The sequence below is a fragment of the Plectropomus leopardus genome, chromosome 22 (genome assembly GCF_008729295.1).
Source record: "Plectropomus leopardus isolate mb chromosome 22, YSFRI_Pleo_2.0, whole genome shotgun sequence".
Classification (NCBI taxonomy): Eukaryota; Metazoa; Chordata; class Actinopteri; order Perciformes; family Serranidae; genus Plectropomus; species Plectropomus leopardus.
In genome coordinates this window covers 65,080-80,171 of record NC_056484.1, presented here as the reverse complement: position 1 = coordinate 80,171, position 15,092 = coordinate 65,080, and the positions used below count along the sequence as shown (strand labels likewise).

The 15,092-nt window shown below is 43.3% G+C and overlaps 2 protein-coding genes across 6 annotated transcripts; one reads left to right on the top strand and one right to left on the bottom strand.

Annotated features, from left to right (window-relative positions):
* The first annotated feature begins 251 nt into the window (after positions 1-251).
* dennd6b (DENN/MADD domain containing 6B) lies at positions 252-10,380 on the top strand. Of its 3 annotated transcripts, XM_042511714.1 has the most exons (20): positions 255-495; positions 2,922-2,960; positions 3,531-3,573; positions 3,653-3,762; positions 3,873-3,953; positions 4,043-4,148; positions 4,229-4,308; positions 5,326-5,388; positions 5,472-5,527; positions 5,827-5,949; positions 6,029-6,124; positions 6,273-6,367; positions 6,500-6,565; positions 6,735-6,799; positions 7,039-7,128; positions 7,450-7,503; positions 7,576-7,685; positions 9,405-9,507; positions 9,589-9,663; positions 9,781-10,380. In XM_042511714.1, the coding sequence occupies exons 1-20, from the start codon at positions 367-369 to the stop codon at positions 9,901-9,903; spliced, it is 1,707 nt and encodes a 568-aa protein (XP_042367648.1). In that variant the 5' UTR covers positions 255-366; the 3' UTR covers positions 9,904-10,380. The 3 variants fall into 3 exon arrangements, with proteins under 3 accessions (XP_042367650.1, XP_042367648.1, XP_042367649.1); XM_042511715.1 differs by lacking the exon at positions 7,450-7,503; XM_042511716.1 differs by lacking the exons at positions 9,589-9,663; positions 9,781-10,380 and having other exon boundaries at positions 252-495; positions 6,735-6,815; positions 9,405-9,487.
* A 300-nt stretch (positions 10,381-10,680) lies between these two features.
* Positions 10,681-14,668, bottom strand: gcc1 (GRIP and coiled-coil domain containing 1). 3 transcript variants are annotated; one of them, XM_042511711.1, is made up of 4 exons: positions 14,457-14,668; positions 13,364-13,824; positions 12,509-13,174; positions 10,681-12,305 (listed from the first exon to the last, which is right to left on the bottom strand). In XM_042511711.1, the coding sequence occupies exons 2-4, from the start codon at positions 13,742-13,744 to the stop codon at positions 11,043-11,045; spliced, it is 2,310 nt and encodes a 769-aa protein (XP_042367645.1). In that variant the 5' UTR covers positions 13,745-13,824; positions 14,457-14,668; the 3' UTR covers positions 10,681-11,042. The 3 variants fall into 3 exon arrangements, with proteins under 3 accessions (XP_042367645.1, XP_042367647.1, XP_042367646.1); XM_042511713.1 differs by having other exon boundaries at positions 12,509-13,171; XM_042511712.1 differs by having other exon boundaries at positions 14,514-14,668.
* Between the last annotated feature and the right edge of the window lie 424 nt (positions 14,669-15,092).

Sequence of the window (15,092 nt, the reverse complement as noted above, 5' to 3'; positions counted from 1 at the left end):
TTTTAAATAAGCAAAAATTGTGAAAGGAAAAAATGGCGAACTGCTTTCCTTAAAAAATAAAAAATAAAATAAAAATTGAGGAAAATAAATCGCTGATCATTTTTAAAGAAAATGTGTTTTCTTTAAAAACCAGCAGTAACATAAACTTAAAATGCAGCCCTTTAAAGCTGTGTGTCCCTCTGCTGCAGCCACATAAAGAATGATAAATAACCAACAGTCCCTCGACCGACCGGAGGCTGCCGAGGCTGCGGGGTCTCCCGGTGTCCTGCAGGGGGCTCCACGGGCTCCAGCGGCTCTCTAACGGTGATGGAGGAGCGGAGCACCGGGGGCTGAGTGCCGCGGCTCCGCAGCTGAGATCCGGTCGTGATGAACCCGTTGGACGGTGGCGGTTCAGCGGGGCCAGAGGAGGCGGGCGGCCGGTGGTCCCGCTTCTCCTCGTGGCTGGAGTGCGCGTGTGTGGTCACCTTCGACCTGGAGCTTGGACAGGCCATAGAGGTACGCTGTTAGCTTAGCGTGTTAGCATCGTTAGCGTTAACGTCCAATAATCGATCAGAGTGTCACCGTGTCACTCAGCCGGAACACGGCTGCTCTGTGTCGGTGACTCTCAGACCAAAGTCCCGGTAAAAAGCAGCTGTTTGTGTTGTTTGTGTGTGTGTGTTGACGCAGCTTCCAGTAAGCAAACAGCTACATGTTTTTTTCCGACTGACGGAGGGCTGCTGGCCACTTCGGCTTCATTTAACGCCCCAAAACTGCGTTTATTTACACGGTACACCCCGAAAATATGTCACCACTTCACCGTAAGAGCCGCCATTAACCCTCTCAAACCCGAACCGAGCCGGCTTGATTTCTGTCAGAAACACGCCAGCAACCGGCAACTTCTGTTGTCACCTTTTACTTTTTTCCCGGATATTTCTTCCTAATTTGCTCATTGATTTTTCAAAGGAGATTAAACCGGGTTACTGAGGGGGTTAAAAGCTTGTGAAAGGCGTCTAAATGCAGCACAACAACACAGATGTGGATCCAGGCTCTAAAGGGTTAAACATAAAGAGAAGCCCTTATTAAAGTGTGTGTGTGTGTGTGTGTGTGTGTGTGTGTGTGTGTGTGTTTGATGTGTGTTTGATGTGTGTATGTTGATCTGAGAGCTGAAGTCAATGGTATAATCATCAGCATTCATCCAGAGGACTTAAAATGGGCTTTGGTTTGAGGCCGAGCCTGGAGAGGCTGCTTCTATCAAATCCTTACTTAGGGACTGTTTGTTATTTATGAGAGCGGAGGTAGGGAGAGACATGAAAAAATACTTTCTTAAAAACTGGGGAGGTTATGTTTTTCATTTTGGCTTTAGGGGAGGGGCATACAACTTTAAAAGGCTGGAATTTGGTTTATATTTTTAATTAACAAAATTTTAAATATTGCTTAAAAGTCTTCAAGAAAAAAACATCATGTTAGTGCCAGAAAATCATGAAAATGTTTTCTTTAAATTAACCAAAACATTTCAAAGAAATAAACATTACCCCACATTTTAACAAGTAGCCAAAAATTTTAAATTGCCAAAAAATTCTTTTAAAAGGTCAGAAAAAAATGCCAACAGGTTTTCTTCATGATTCGTCAAAATCTTCACATTTTTTTCCTTTTTAAACATAACTATATGACAAATGAAGCATTTATAGTGATTTTTTTTAAAAGAAGAAATTTAGCAAAGTTTTCTCTTTACACTATTTTTTCCTATTTTTAAAAAAATCACAAATAATGTTTGTGATTTTTAAAGTAAAGATGCATACCATACCGTCGCTAACTGATCAGATCTCTGTGATCAGCTCCTCCTTGTCTCATGACTTCTGGACTTTGATTTGTCAGATTTTCTTTTATTCAGACTGATTTAATCAGCAGCTGTTGAGTTGACATCAACCCTTTGAAACCTGTAGCAACGCTGGGTTTCTTGTGCTGCGTCCAGATGCCTCCCACAAATATTTAACCCTTTATACCCTGAGCGCATTGGTATGATTTCTTTAAAAAACACAAGCAACTTGGTAGGAAATGTTCCACAAGTGTTTTTTGAAAGGTGAATAGAAAATGACCTGAAAATTTTCTTTTTTTTCTTTTTTTTTAAAGAGAGACTCATTAGAGAATTATCAAATAACTAGGAAACTATCAAGAAAATTATATTTATGATCATCATAATGATGATATATATTTAAAATGAGCTTTTAGAAATATATGTTTTTATTATTTATTTATTTAAATGGTAAATGGACTGTACTTGTATAGCTCTTTTCTAGTCTTATTGACAACTCAAAGCGCTTTCACACTACATTGTGACATTCACCCATTCACACACACATTCACACACTGGTGGCCGCGGCTACTGTACAAGGTGCCACCTGCTACTCAGTAATCATTCACACGCACTCACACTCTGATGACGCGGCATCGGGAGTAAATTAGGGTTTCGGTATGTTGCCCAAGGATACTTTGACATGTTTCCCGGAGGAGCCGGGGATCGAACCACTGACCTACCGAGTAGAGGATGACTTGCTCTACCTCTGAGCCACAGCTGCCTGATTTAAATTTATACAGATGAAATGTTTGCTTGCATGCTCATTTTATTGTATTTTATTTATTTATTTATTTTATTTCTGCTTATTTTCAGATAATTTTCCTCTAACTTTTTAATGTTTTTGCCAATTCTTGGGCCATATCTTCTTAAATTGCTTGTTGCCGTCTCTCCATGTTTTTGAAAGAAATCAAAACAGTTTGCCCAGGTTTTAAAGATTACCTTCTTTTCATATTCTTGAAAGAAATGGAACCAAACACTTTTCAGGTTTGAAATGGTTAAACTCTGTGTTTCCTCTGATCAGCATATATCCGTTTGAACTTTAAAATCAGCAGAAAGTGAGAAAGTGTGAACTTTGCTTGTGTTTCAGTTGCTGTTTCCTCCACACGTCAAGCTCACAGAGAAAGAGGTAAAGTCTGTCCATCAATAATCAATTTATTGATTGTAAAGTCTGTTCACTCTGTCCATAAATACTCAGTTTATTGATTATAATGTTTGTCCACCGTGTCCATCAATAATCAATGTATTGATTGTAAAGTCTATTCAGTCTGTCCATCAGTAACCAACTTATTGATTATGAAGTCTGTTCAGTTTGTCCATCAATGATCCATTTATTGATTATCAAGTCTATCCACTCTGTCCATCAATATTCAATTTATTGATTATGAAGTTTGTTCACTCTGTCTGTGAATAATCAATTTATTTATGATAAAGTCTGTCCACTCTGTCCATCAATAATCAATTTATTGATTGTAAAGTCTGTTCACTCAATCCATCAATAATCAATGTATTGATTGTAAAGTCTTTTCAGTTTGTCCATCAATGATCAATTTATTGATTACAAAGTCTGTCTACTCTGTCCATCAATAATCAATTTATTGATTATTTCAACGTATTGATTGAAGTGTTGTTCATGTTGTTGATCAATGATAAGTGTATTGATTACAGATATATTGATCCTCTGTGTATGTGTTGACAGAAAACCAGCATCTGCTACCTGTCCTTCCCCGACTCGTACTCAGGTAAACAGCCGTGTGATGGTGTCACTGTCATGTTCGTGACTCAGAGGTCAAAGGTCACATGTGTTCCATCATTTCCCAGGATGCCTCGGTGACACTCAGTTCAGCTTCAGGTTACGTCAGTCTGTTGGTCGCAGAGCTAAGAGGCTCCGGGAGGACATTTACAACCGAGACGCCCCTGTCACCCTGCAGGTGAGCTGCCAGCTGACAGGAAACACCTGACTCATGAGGAATCATGTGTCAGGAAACATGTGACAAGACACTTACAGTTATTCTCTGGTTGTCCCTCGTTGTCTCTGCAGACCGAAGTGTCCCATTTCTGCAGTTACGTGTATTTCAGACAGGTGAAGGATGTTTCTGTGAAGAGAGGATACTTCCAGAAGGTCAGACTCACCTGTTCACACCTGAGTAACCATGGTGATGTCATGTGGTGAGGTCACGTGGTGATGTGTCATGTGACTGTGTGTTGCAGTCCCTGGTGCTGGTGTCCAGGTTGCCGTACACTCACCTGTTCCACTCACTGCTACAGATCATCGCTCCAGAGTTCTTCGAGAAGCAGGAGCCCTGTCTGGAAGCAGGTGATGATGTCACGCTTACGTCATTGCTCAGTGGTATTGATGATGTTACTGACATTTCGCCCAATGTCTCCTCCTCACAGTATGTAACGAGATCGATCAATGGCCTTCACCCGTACCTGGACAGACCCTCAACCTGCCAGTGATGGGCCTGGTCTTACAGGTGAGCAGGGAGCATGGCCTTACATGTGAGGAGGGGGCGGGGTCTTACAGGTGAGTGCGGCATGGTCTTACAGGTTTTACTGGTTAAGTAAGTAGAAAGATTGGAGTGGCCGGTGTGTTTGTCTGCTGAGGAGGAGCCTAGTTTAGAGGAGTTGTTAGCCGGTGTATTTACCCGTTGAGGATGAGCCCGGTGCAGAGGAGTTGTTAGCTGGTGTGTTTGTCTGCTGAGGAGGAGCCTAGTTCAGAGGAGTTATTAGCCGGTGTGTTCGTGTGCTGAGGAGGAGCCTAGTTCAGAGGAGTTGTTACCTGGGTTTTTTTCCGCTGAGGAGGAGCCTAGTTCAGAGGAGTTGTTAGCCGGTGTGTTTGTGTGCTGAGGAGGAGCCTAGTTCAGAGGTGTTGTTAGCCGGTGTGTTTGTGTGCTGAGGAGGAGCCTAGTACAGAGGAGTTGTTAGCCGGTGTTTTTTCTGTTGAGGAGGAGCCTAGTTCAGAGGAGTTGTTAGCTGGTGTTTTTTTTTCCATTGAGGATGAGCCCGGTTCAGAGGAGTTGTTAGCTGGTGTGTTTGTCCTTTGAGGATGAGCCCCATTCAGAGGAGTTGTAACTCCAGATCTTTGTTGTGTTCCAGTGCTGTGGTTCAGAGGAGGCGTCCACTCTTTGTTTGTTCTCCCTGCTGTATGAAAAGTTATCTTTCAGACTTTGTGTCTGCTGGAGCTCTCATCTCTCTAGTCTCTTTGGTTTTTGGAGAGTTTGGTGTGGCTGCAGTCAGAGAGTCGATGTTTTAATGCTGCCAGCCAGTGACCCTCCAGAGAAATGACTGCTGTTTAATGAAAACTTAAAGACTGTACAAACAGATCTGCTGTTGTTTAGAGATCTAAAATGTATTGATCCAAACTTGTGTGACAGGTGTGTCAGCACTGGAAGAAACTTCAGACAGAAATATAAACAATGTTAAGTAATGTTTGATCCGACTTTATTTTCCTGTTTAAGTTTTCATGAACCTGTTTTTATTTTATTTTTCAGGTGCGGATTCCTTCAAAAACAGACAAACCAGGAGGAAGTCCAGTCAGACAGTCTGCTAAAGAGGTCGGGAACAGAACGGAACCCTTTATTGATCTTTATTCACTACACTAACTGTGAACAAACGGTAATGTTTTATCTGTCCCCAGAACCTCCTGCCGGCTCCAACACTGCTGCCCTCCATCCACGAACTCGACCTCTTCAAGTCCGTCAATCATCAATATCAAATCAGTGATCAATATTAAATCAATCATCAATATCAAATCAGTGATCAATATTAAATCAATCATCAATATCAAATCAATCATCACTATCACATCAACCATCAATATCCAATCAGTGATCAGTATCAAATCCATCATCAATATGACATCAACCATCAATATCCAATCAGTGATCAATATTAAATCAGTCATCAATATCTCATCAATCATCAATATCCAATCAGTGATCAATATGGAATTATCTGATTATTGGTCAGTGATGTGACCTCTGACCTCTCAGGTGCTTCCAGTCGGTGCTGATCCACCTGCAGATGCTCTGGGAGCTCATGTTGCTCGGGGAGCCGCTGGTCGTCATGGCGCCGTCTCCCACCGTCTCCTCTGAGATGGTGCTGGCTCTCATCAGGTAACTGAACAGCCAATCAGAATGCTCCTCTCTTCAGTTGGTGCTGGTGTTGCCATGGTAACAGCATTTCCTCTCTCAGCTCCATCAGTCCTCTGAAGTTCTGCTGCGACTTCCGCCCGTATTTCACGATCCACGACAGCGAGTTCAGAGAGTACACCACCAGGACGCAGGCCCCGTTAGTACCTGTCACCTGATACCTGTCATCTGTCATCTTCGCACTTGACTGTTACCTGATACCTGACTGTTATCTGTCTGTCATCTGTCACCTGTCCATCATCTGTCATCTGTCACCTGTCCATCACCTGTTTGTCTCACCTGTCCAGGCCTAACGTGGTTCTGGGAGTCACCAACCCGTTCTTCATTAAGACATTTCAGAACTGGCCTCATGTCGTCCGACTGGGAGAAATCAAGATGGCGGGTAAAACTCTTCTTCTGGACTTTAAATTCAAAATATATTTAATTTCATAACAAGATAATTTGTCTTGTCTTTGATAATAAGGATGATAATAATAATAATAGTAATCCAGCCGGTGTGTTTGGTCTCTCTCAGGTGATTTACCTAAACAGGTGAAGGTGAAGAAACTGTCCAAACTGAAAACACTCGATACTAAACCAGGTGACACCTCAGTCTCTATCAACCTCTGTCAGATTTAAATAATATTTATAGTATTTCAATAGTGTTCTAGTCGTATTAACACAGTATTGGTAGCATTGATATACTGTTATATAGTATATGAAGGTAATTGTTTTTAAAATGCTGCTAAATGTTAATTTCTTGTCTGCAGGGATCTACACGGCATTCAAAACGTTTCTGCACAAAGACAAGATTCTTATCAAAAGACTGCTGAAGGTGAAAACATCAACATGTAATAATACATTGATTTCTACTCATCTGAATATGTTTTCATTGATGTCAACATATATTGATTTCTATTGATCTGAATACATTTTTATTGATGTTAACATATATTGATCTCTGTTGATCTAAATATGTTTTTATTGATTTTAACATTTATTGATCTTTGTTGTGGATATGTATTGATGTGAATATTGAGGTAAAGATGATAAGCATTATGACCGTATCTTCAGGGGATTCAGAGGAAGAGACCCTCGGAGGTTCAGAGCGCCATCTTGAGGCGACACCTGTTGGAGCTAACTCAGAGCTTCATCATCCCCCTGGTGAGCAAACAGCCAATCAGATTGCTCCAACATGAGCGTAATGGCATCTTAACTGAAGCTGTGACCGCAGTCTGCCGGGTGTGTTTAATAAAAACAACATGTGTGTCACATCTCAGCCTGAGAAACAAACAAACAAAAGATCTGACAGAGAGTGTAGACATTAAACGCGTCTACGCATGAAGAGAAGAAGCTGATTTCATCAACGTATAATTCAGAGAGAAACAAGTAGAAAAGGGAAACACTTTGAAAAGTGAAGTCCTTGCAGGTTATCAGAATTAAACATTTCTGTGCTGAGCTTACGCCCAGTGTCTCATCTGGCAGGAGCGGTACATGGCGAGCCTGATGCCTTTGCAGAGATCTGTGACACCATGGAAGGTAAACAGGAAGTGGATGGTCAGTGATGACCTCACAGTAATGTCAGCAGTTTTAACGTGTTTGTGTGTTCAGACTCCTCCTCAGATTCGATGCTTCAGTCAGGACGAGTTCATGTCCACTCTGGACCACACCGGGCCTCAGCTCACCTCGGTGCTCAAAGGTGATTGGATGGGACTGTACAGGTGAGTCAGCTGTGTCTTTAACTACTTTTATATTGAACTTCAGAAATCTCTTGGGGCTTTCAGTCTTTTCTGTCTTCATTTTTGTGTCATTCTTCATTACTTTGAGTTATAAGTTTTAATTTTGTTATTGGTCCTAAATTTTGTTGTAACTTTGAAAAGAAAGTGCGTTTTTGTGAAAGGGAGTCTGTCGAGCAAAACAGCGATTTGAATGTTGTAATTTTGCCTTCAATGACATAAAAGACATCTGAAAATTGTATTACAAATGTTATTATCGCAAAATAAATATGCAAAGTGACCGAAACAAAACACAATCGCGGGTACAAGCGGCCGAAGTGAGCCTCCTCCGTAGGCTGGCTGGGCTCTCTCCGCTCCTCCGCATTGACAAGTTTCGAGCGTCCGCTGTCCAAACTGGCCGCGTGACTCTCTCGTTTTTCGGGGGAATTTTTTTGCCAATATTGAATTGATGTAGTTTCGTTGCTGTAGTTTCGAATCGCCTTCGTACGGATCGCTCTGCTCTCTGATCCCAGCGACTCCACTTCATGTTTTGATCTACAACTACGAATCCCAGCAGCCCCAAAATTACACACAGGCAGCGTGAGAGTGCTCCCTTGTGCCAGCCGCTGAAAACACACTAACCTAACCCTGACGTATAAGTTTACAGTTTTTAGAATAAAGTTTTAATTGTTTTAACAGTCATACCTTGTAAATTGGCGAATACATTCATAAATTAAAGAAAGTAAGACGATTACAAAATTAAGTAATAGTCTTAATTTTGTTAAGTCATTCATTTTTTTATGACCAAGAATTAAGTTGAAATTTTGATTATATAGATGTAACTTTGATAGTATTAATTTTGTCGTAACTTTGAGAATTAAGCAGTAAGTCAAGTCTTAACTTTGAGAATAAATTCATAACTTATGAGGCCCCTTCCAGAATAAAGTCATATATGTTTTATTTTTTTAAAGTTATAAATGTAATAGTTAAGTCATAATTTTGATAATAAAGTCATAACTTTTAGAATAAACTTGTAATCTTGGTAATATGGAGTCTTGGTAATATAAACGTTTGTCATGACTTTTGGTTGAGTGTTAATATCGTTCGTGGGAACAACATTAAGAGTATTACATAATTAAGTGATAGTCTTCAATTTGTTTATGTTGTAAACTTTTGTCTTAACTAATAAAGATCATTACTAAATGAAGTAGTAGTCTGTTTTCAAGATGTAATTTTCTAAACAGTCATAACTTGTAAATTGGAGAATAAATTCATAAATAAAATTAAGTAATAGTATTAATTCTGTTTGGTCATTAAAATTGTTATGACTAGGATGTACGTAAATTGGAATTTTGAGGATATAGACATTATTTAATTAGTATTACTTTTGTCTTAACGTTGAGAAATAATCCACAAGGCAACATTTAGATTAAAAAAAAACCCTGACTGTGATAATTAAGTCATAATTTCGATAATAAAGTGTTTACTTGTGGAATAAAGTAGTAATCTTGATAATAAAGTCTAAGCCTTTGTCATAACTTTGAGAATTAAGTTTCAGTTTTTAGCAAATAAGACATTTTTGTTCATAGTCATAACCATGATGGTAACTTTTAGAATTAAGTCAAAACTTTTGTATAAATAATAAATTAAGATTATTGCAAAATTAAATCATTGTATTATTTTTTTAAATAAATTCATTACCATTATTGTTTGAATTCTGGACAGGAAGTTCTTCAGGTCTCCAAACTTTGACGGCTGGTATCGTCAGCGACACAAAGAGATGACGCAGAAACTGGAGAGTCTTCACCTGGAGGTCATCTGTGACGCTGTGAGTTACGTCATCACATCGACTCCTCTCACACACACTGTGCACACCTAGATGTCCTCACCTGCTGTCCTCGTCCCTCAGGACCTGATGAGCTGGACGAAAGACAAGTCTGAGGTGGAAATTGTCGATTTGATTCTGAAGCTCAGAGAGAAACTGGTGAGAAATTAATATGAGACAATAATAATAATATTAATAATAATAACAATATCAACAGACCATAATACTCCTCTGTGGTGAACAGGAAGTGCGTTTCTGACAGACACTGTTTTTCAGATTAAAGCTCGCAGGCAGCAGCTGCAGGTGAAGGACGGAGTTTTACAGAAACTGGACACTTTTATAAACTCCATCATCAGCTTGTTGCCCCGAGACCTGCAGACGGTACTGAGTACACACTGAGTACAGAGGTACACACTGAGTACACCCTGAGTACACCCTGAGTACAGCCTGAGTACACCCTGAGTACACACTTTGACTGGTTGGATTGATGCCTTTCAGTTATTTGATGAAATGTTAAAGTGTGAATGTTTTGTTGCAGCTGTTTGTTTTTTCCACTTTCAGCTTCACCTGTGTTGTTATTTAAAAAAAACTTTCTTAAAAAAAAGTTAAATAACAGCTGATGCTTTTTAGTTTTGACAATAAAACTCTAAAAATGTATTTAATTCCACATCATTGTAGATAAGTTAAATCTTTATTGTCCCGTCGGCGCAGCGATCAGACGATCTCAGACTAAATGTAACACTGATGATTAGAATAATTCATCATGATTATGAAAACTGATCATGTTGCTGTTTGTTTTGTTCTGTAAATATTCGTTTGAATTTGAAAAGTAAACTCTGGATCACGTTCACACTTTGTTCTATATTTCATCATAACCCTCTGCTACATATTGATCTGAATATTAATCTTAATATTGATCAAAATATTGATCTGAATGACTTATTGGTTGTGTTCTCATCATTTACCTATTTTATGGTTCTCAGTATGTTTTTGGGGATGTCCATCTGTCCGTCCGTCCGTCTGCCAGTGTCTTTTTCGTGAACACAGTATATCAGGAACGCCTTGAGGAAATTTCTTCTCTTTCTTAAAAATGTTGTGATGTAAAAGTGTGATATTTTTCGTTGTAAAGTTTTGCACAATGATGTGAAAAATGCTGAAATGAACAATCCAAACTGATTTTGTGAAGCAGGAGAAATAGTTTAATTTCAACAAGAGGAATCAAAAATATACAGAAGAGAAATCTGAAGTTTGAACCGTTTCCTCACTGTGACCCTAAACCCTCAGAATCATCAGGAACCAGGCGTCCATCTGTCCATCTGTCCGTCCACAGTCACATCTGTCCGTCCACAGTCACATCCGTCCCCCTCGCATCCATCACAAACCGCTTTGCCTCAACTTTTTATTAACAGGTGTGTCCCTGCAGCTGAGGGCGCCGTTACTTCCTGTTGGACGTCCCCCAGGTGTGTCCCTGCAGCTGAGGGTACCGTTACTTCCTGTTGGACGTCCCCCAGGTGTGTCCCTGCAGCCTGAGGACGCTATTACTTCCTGTTGGACATCCACCAGGTGTGTCCCTGCAGCCTGAGGACATCGTGTCTCTCCTGTGGGCTGAAGTGTAGGATGGTGAGAATGGCGCCAAGTGTCTGCTGTCTCCCGCTGGCGTCCTGCAGTGTCAGGAACTTGTAGATGACATTCTTCAGGTACTCCAGGTTGGCGCCCTCTCGGCTCTGATCTCGGACCAGTTTGTCCAGTTGTCCTCGCAGCTCAGCAGCCTCCTCCTCGTGGCGCTCTCTGTTGGCGATGAGCCTGGCCTGCAGATTGTGGAGGTCATCCTCCAGCCGGTGTTTTTGCCGCCGCAGCCCGCCTAGCTCTGCCTCCTTGCGGGCCAGTTGCTCAGCGTACAGCAGCAGCGTGGGCTCATTGGGCGCGGCCCGCCGTAGTGCCTGGCTGATGATGTCGCCTTCGCTCTCGGGGCCGGTCTCGTGCTCGTCGTCAGTCGTCCTGTCGGCATCGTAGCTGCAGCTGGGCACAGCGGCCCGCAGTCGCTCCAGCTCCTGGTCCTTGTCGTCGAGCAGCGCCATGGTCCTCTCCCTCTGCTTGTGGAGCTCCGCCTCTAGCTGCAGCAGGTGGTCGCGGTGCACCGCCTCTGCCCGCTCCACTTCCTGTCTGTGTGCCTGCTGCAGGGCCGCCGCCTGCTGCTGGCGCTCCTCCAGCGTGCGGCGGTGTTGGGTCTCGGCCTCATCGCTCTGGATGCGCAGGTTGATGTACTTCTCCTTGAGCTCGGCCAGCTGGTCCCGAACCTCCTCCAGCTCCTTGGCCTGGGAGCCGTCTTTGGCGTTCTTGTTCTTCAGCACCACCTGCGCCCGCAGCTTGTAGCGCTCAAACTCGTCCCGCAGTGTCCGCAGCTCCTGTTGGTACAAGGCCGAGGTTTTGTCTGCGCTCGGTTCCAGCTCGGCCTCCACCAAGGTCTGAATGTTCTGGTCCGGGTTCCTCTGAGCCGCCAGCAGCAGCAGCTTCTTCACTTTCTCCAGCTTTTCCTTCAGCGCGCCCACGTCCAGCTGCGAATCGTCCACGCCGGGGTCAGAGGTCATCCTGCTGGACGCGGCAATGGCCAGCGTCTTATTCTCGGTGTCCAGCTGCAGGATCCGGTCCCGCAGCCTCTGAGCCGTCTGCTGGTCTCGGTGCCTCGACCGCTCGCTGGAGCCCAGCAGCTCTGACAGCTCTGACACCCGCTGCTCCAGACTGGCCACCCTCAGCTCCGCCTCCTGAGCACGCTCACGAACACGCTCCTCTGCCTCGCATACCTGAGGACACACACATCACACACCTGAGGACACACGCACCTGAACACCTGAGATTACACCTGGTCTTAATTAAGAACTTTATTTAGACCTGATTCTGGTTATAGTCAGACTTGATCCTTGTCTTAATCAGACCTGGTCCTGGTCTTACTCTGACCTGTTCATAGACTGACATGGTCCGTGTCTTGGTTAGACCTGGTCCTTACCTTCCTGGTCTCGGCGTGGATCTGCTGCTCAAAGTGGTTTTTCAGCTCAGTAAGTTCTCGCTGCAGCTGGTCCACTCTGGGATCTGGTTTCTTCTGGTCCTCCTCGGCAGCCTGCAGCCTCCTCTGCAGCTCGTCTCTCTGCTCCCTCACCTGGTTGAGGTGGGCCTGGGACTCCGCCCCCCGGTCCACGGCCTGTGATGTCAGCAGCAGCGTTGTGTTGGCGTTCTGAAGGCGAAGCTCGGCGTCCTGCCGCAGGTCTCTCTCCTGCTGCAGGATCCTCTGCAGCTCTCGGAGCTGCTGGACGTGGTCTCCCTGCTCCTGCTCCCGCTCGTGCTGCTGCGTGATGACACGAGCGCGGCTCTCCGCCAGCTGTTGCTGCACCGCCTGCAGCTCCTCCTCCTTCACCATCGTCACAGCGACCAGGCGCTCCTGCAGCTCCTCCACCTCCTGCTTCAGCTGCCGCTTGTCAGCCTGGAAGCTCGCCTCCATGCGGGACTTCTCCTGCGTCACTGTGGCGAGGGCGGTGGTGAGCGTGCTCAGCTGGTTCTTCAGCTGGGAGACTCTCCGCTCCACCTCTGCGCTGACAGAGGGCGTGGCCTGCTGCTGCTCTGCCCCAACGCCACTGCTCTCTGAGCCGCCTGCATCCAGATCCGACCTCAGGGGCTGCTGGAGGAAAACACCACGATAGCCACAACGATGACTTCATACGCCCTTATATGAGGTCATATGACATCATACAGCTTTATGTAAGATCACATGACGTCATACGACATTATGCGGCTTCATATGATGTCATATGACCAGATAATGTTCAGGTGATAATAAACGACGAAGACATGAAGTGGGACTTTAGACCTGTACAGCGGAGCCGGCCCGTCCTCCTGGTTCTCCCTGGTCCTCCTCACTCTGATCCCCTCTGGTGGTCTCACTGGGTGTGTCCACAGATGCCACTGTGTCCACACTGTCCTCACTGTGCAGTGAGCAGCTGTCCTCTGGAAGGTCAGCGGTGGCGATGGTGTCATGGCCCTGCTGGTTCAGGTCTACCTCCTGGGTCACGGTAAGGACCTTCAGGCTGGCCTCCAGCGCCTCCTTCTCTTTCAGGAGGCTCTTGTAGGCCCGAACCACATCCCTGAAGCGGCTCTGGTACTGGACCAGCTGCTTCTTCTGGGACTCGATGGTTTCCAGCAGCTCCTTCCTGCCGGGACCGCCCCCGAAACTCATTCCGAACTTCTCCATGACTCCCAGTCCAACTGGCTTAGACTGGATCCACCATCACACACTGGTCCAACTGGGACTGTGATTGGGTTTGATGGTTCCTGAAAAGATACAAAAGATATCAGTGTCCTGTGTCCTCGTACACACGCACGCACGCACGCACGCACGCACACGTACGCACGCACACGCACGCACACACAAACAAGGAAATGACCCATAAAACAAGTTAAATCGTATAATTCTGTTAAATTATTTTACTGCAGTTAACCTTTTGACACCTGAAAAAAATGCTTGGCAGCAACAGAAGAAATGATCCAAAAATTAACAAGAAATTAATTCTGTAATATAATTTAAATATTTAATTATAATTGATGATTTCTTGTTGATGTGTAATGTCTCTCTCTGAGCTGCTCGTTGCTTTTTTCATTTTCTTCTGATGTTTGAAAGGTTAAAGTGTTTCCATGTGAGCAGCCGTCATATTCAGGAATCAGAGAATATTATGATTAATGAATGTTTATATTAATAAAAGCAGCTGAGAGGAGAACAGACATAACAGCTGCAGTTCTTAATGTTTTTATTCATCTGAAAATCGGAAGTTTATTATTAACATTTATATTAATGAAAGCAGCTGTCAGGCTCAGGGAACAGAGAATATTAATATTTATTGATTTGAATAAAAGCAGCTGAGAGGAGAACAGACATCACCGCTGCAGTTTTTAACGTTTATATTTACCGTATATCTGGAGTTTGATCCACAAACACGTAACGACATTAAACCTCCGGTTCTCACCCGCTGATCCACTTCCGGACCCGTCCAAAACACGCTGCTGACGTCACCCAGACACCGTCTCCGTGCTCGTTTATTTAATCGGAAACCGAGAACAAAAACCACAAATAAAAACTCAGAGTTTGTCAGACTGAAGGCTGTCGGCAAACCGCCGCCATGTTGCTCTGAACCGGAACTGAGCAGGACGAGGAGGAGGCGGGAACCGCTTGCTGCGTTCACTGACGTCACGGAAACATGAAGGTCTTGGTGTTTTTAAATTTCCTGTCAGATTAGATAGATAGATAGATAGATAGACAGCGCGTCAGTAAACAACAGCAACAAGAGAAAAGTTTCGTTACATGATGTGCTATTGTATTTCAATCTTAATTTAAGTGAAAAAAATAATTAATTAAAAAAAGAAAATAATATCGTCAAAATGTTTTTTGCAATTGTCTTTAAAAACCCCCATTAAAAAAACTAAAAATAAAATCGCCAACATTTTACCTTAAAAATAGTCAAAAAGATTTCAAACAGAAAAAAACAACTTCAAATGTTTTTTTTTTTTTTAATTTATTTAAGAAAAGACAAATAATAATAATAATA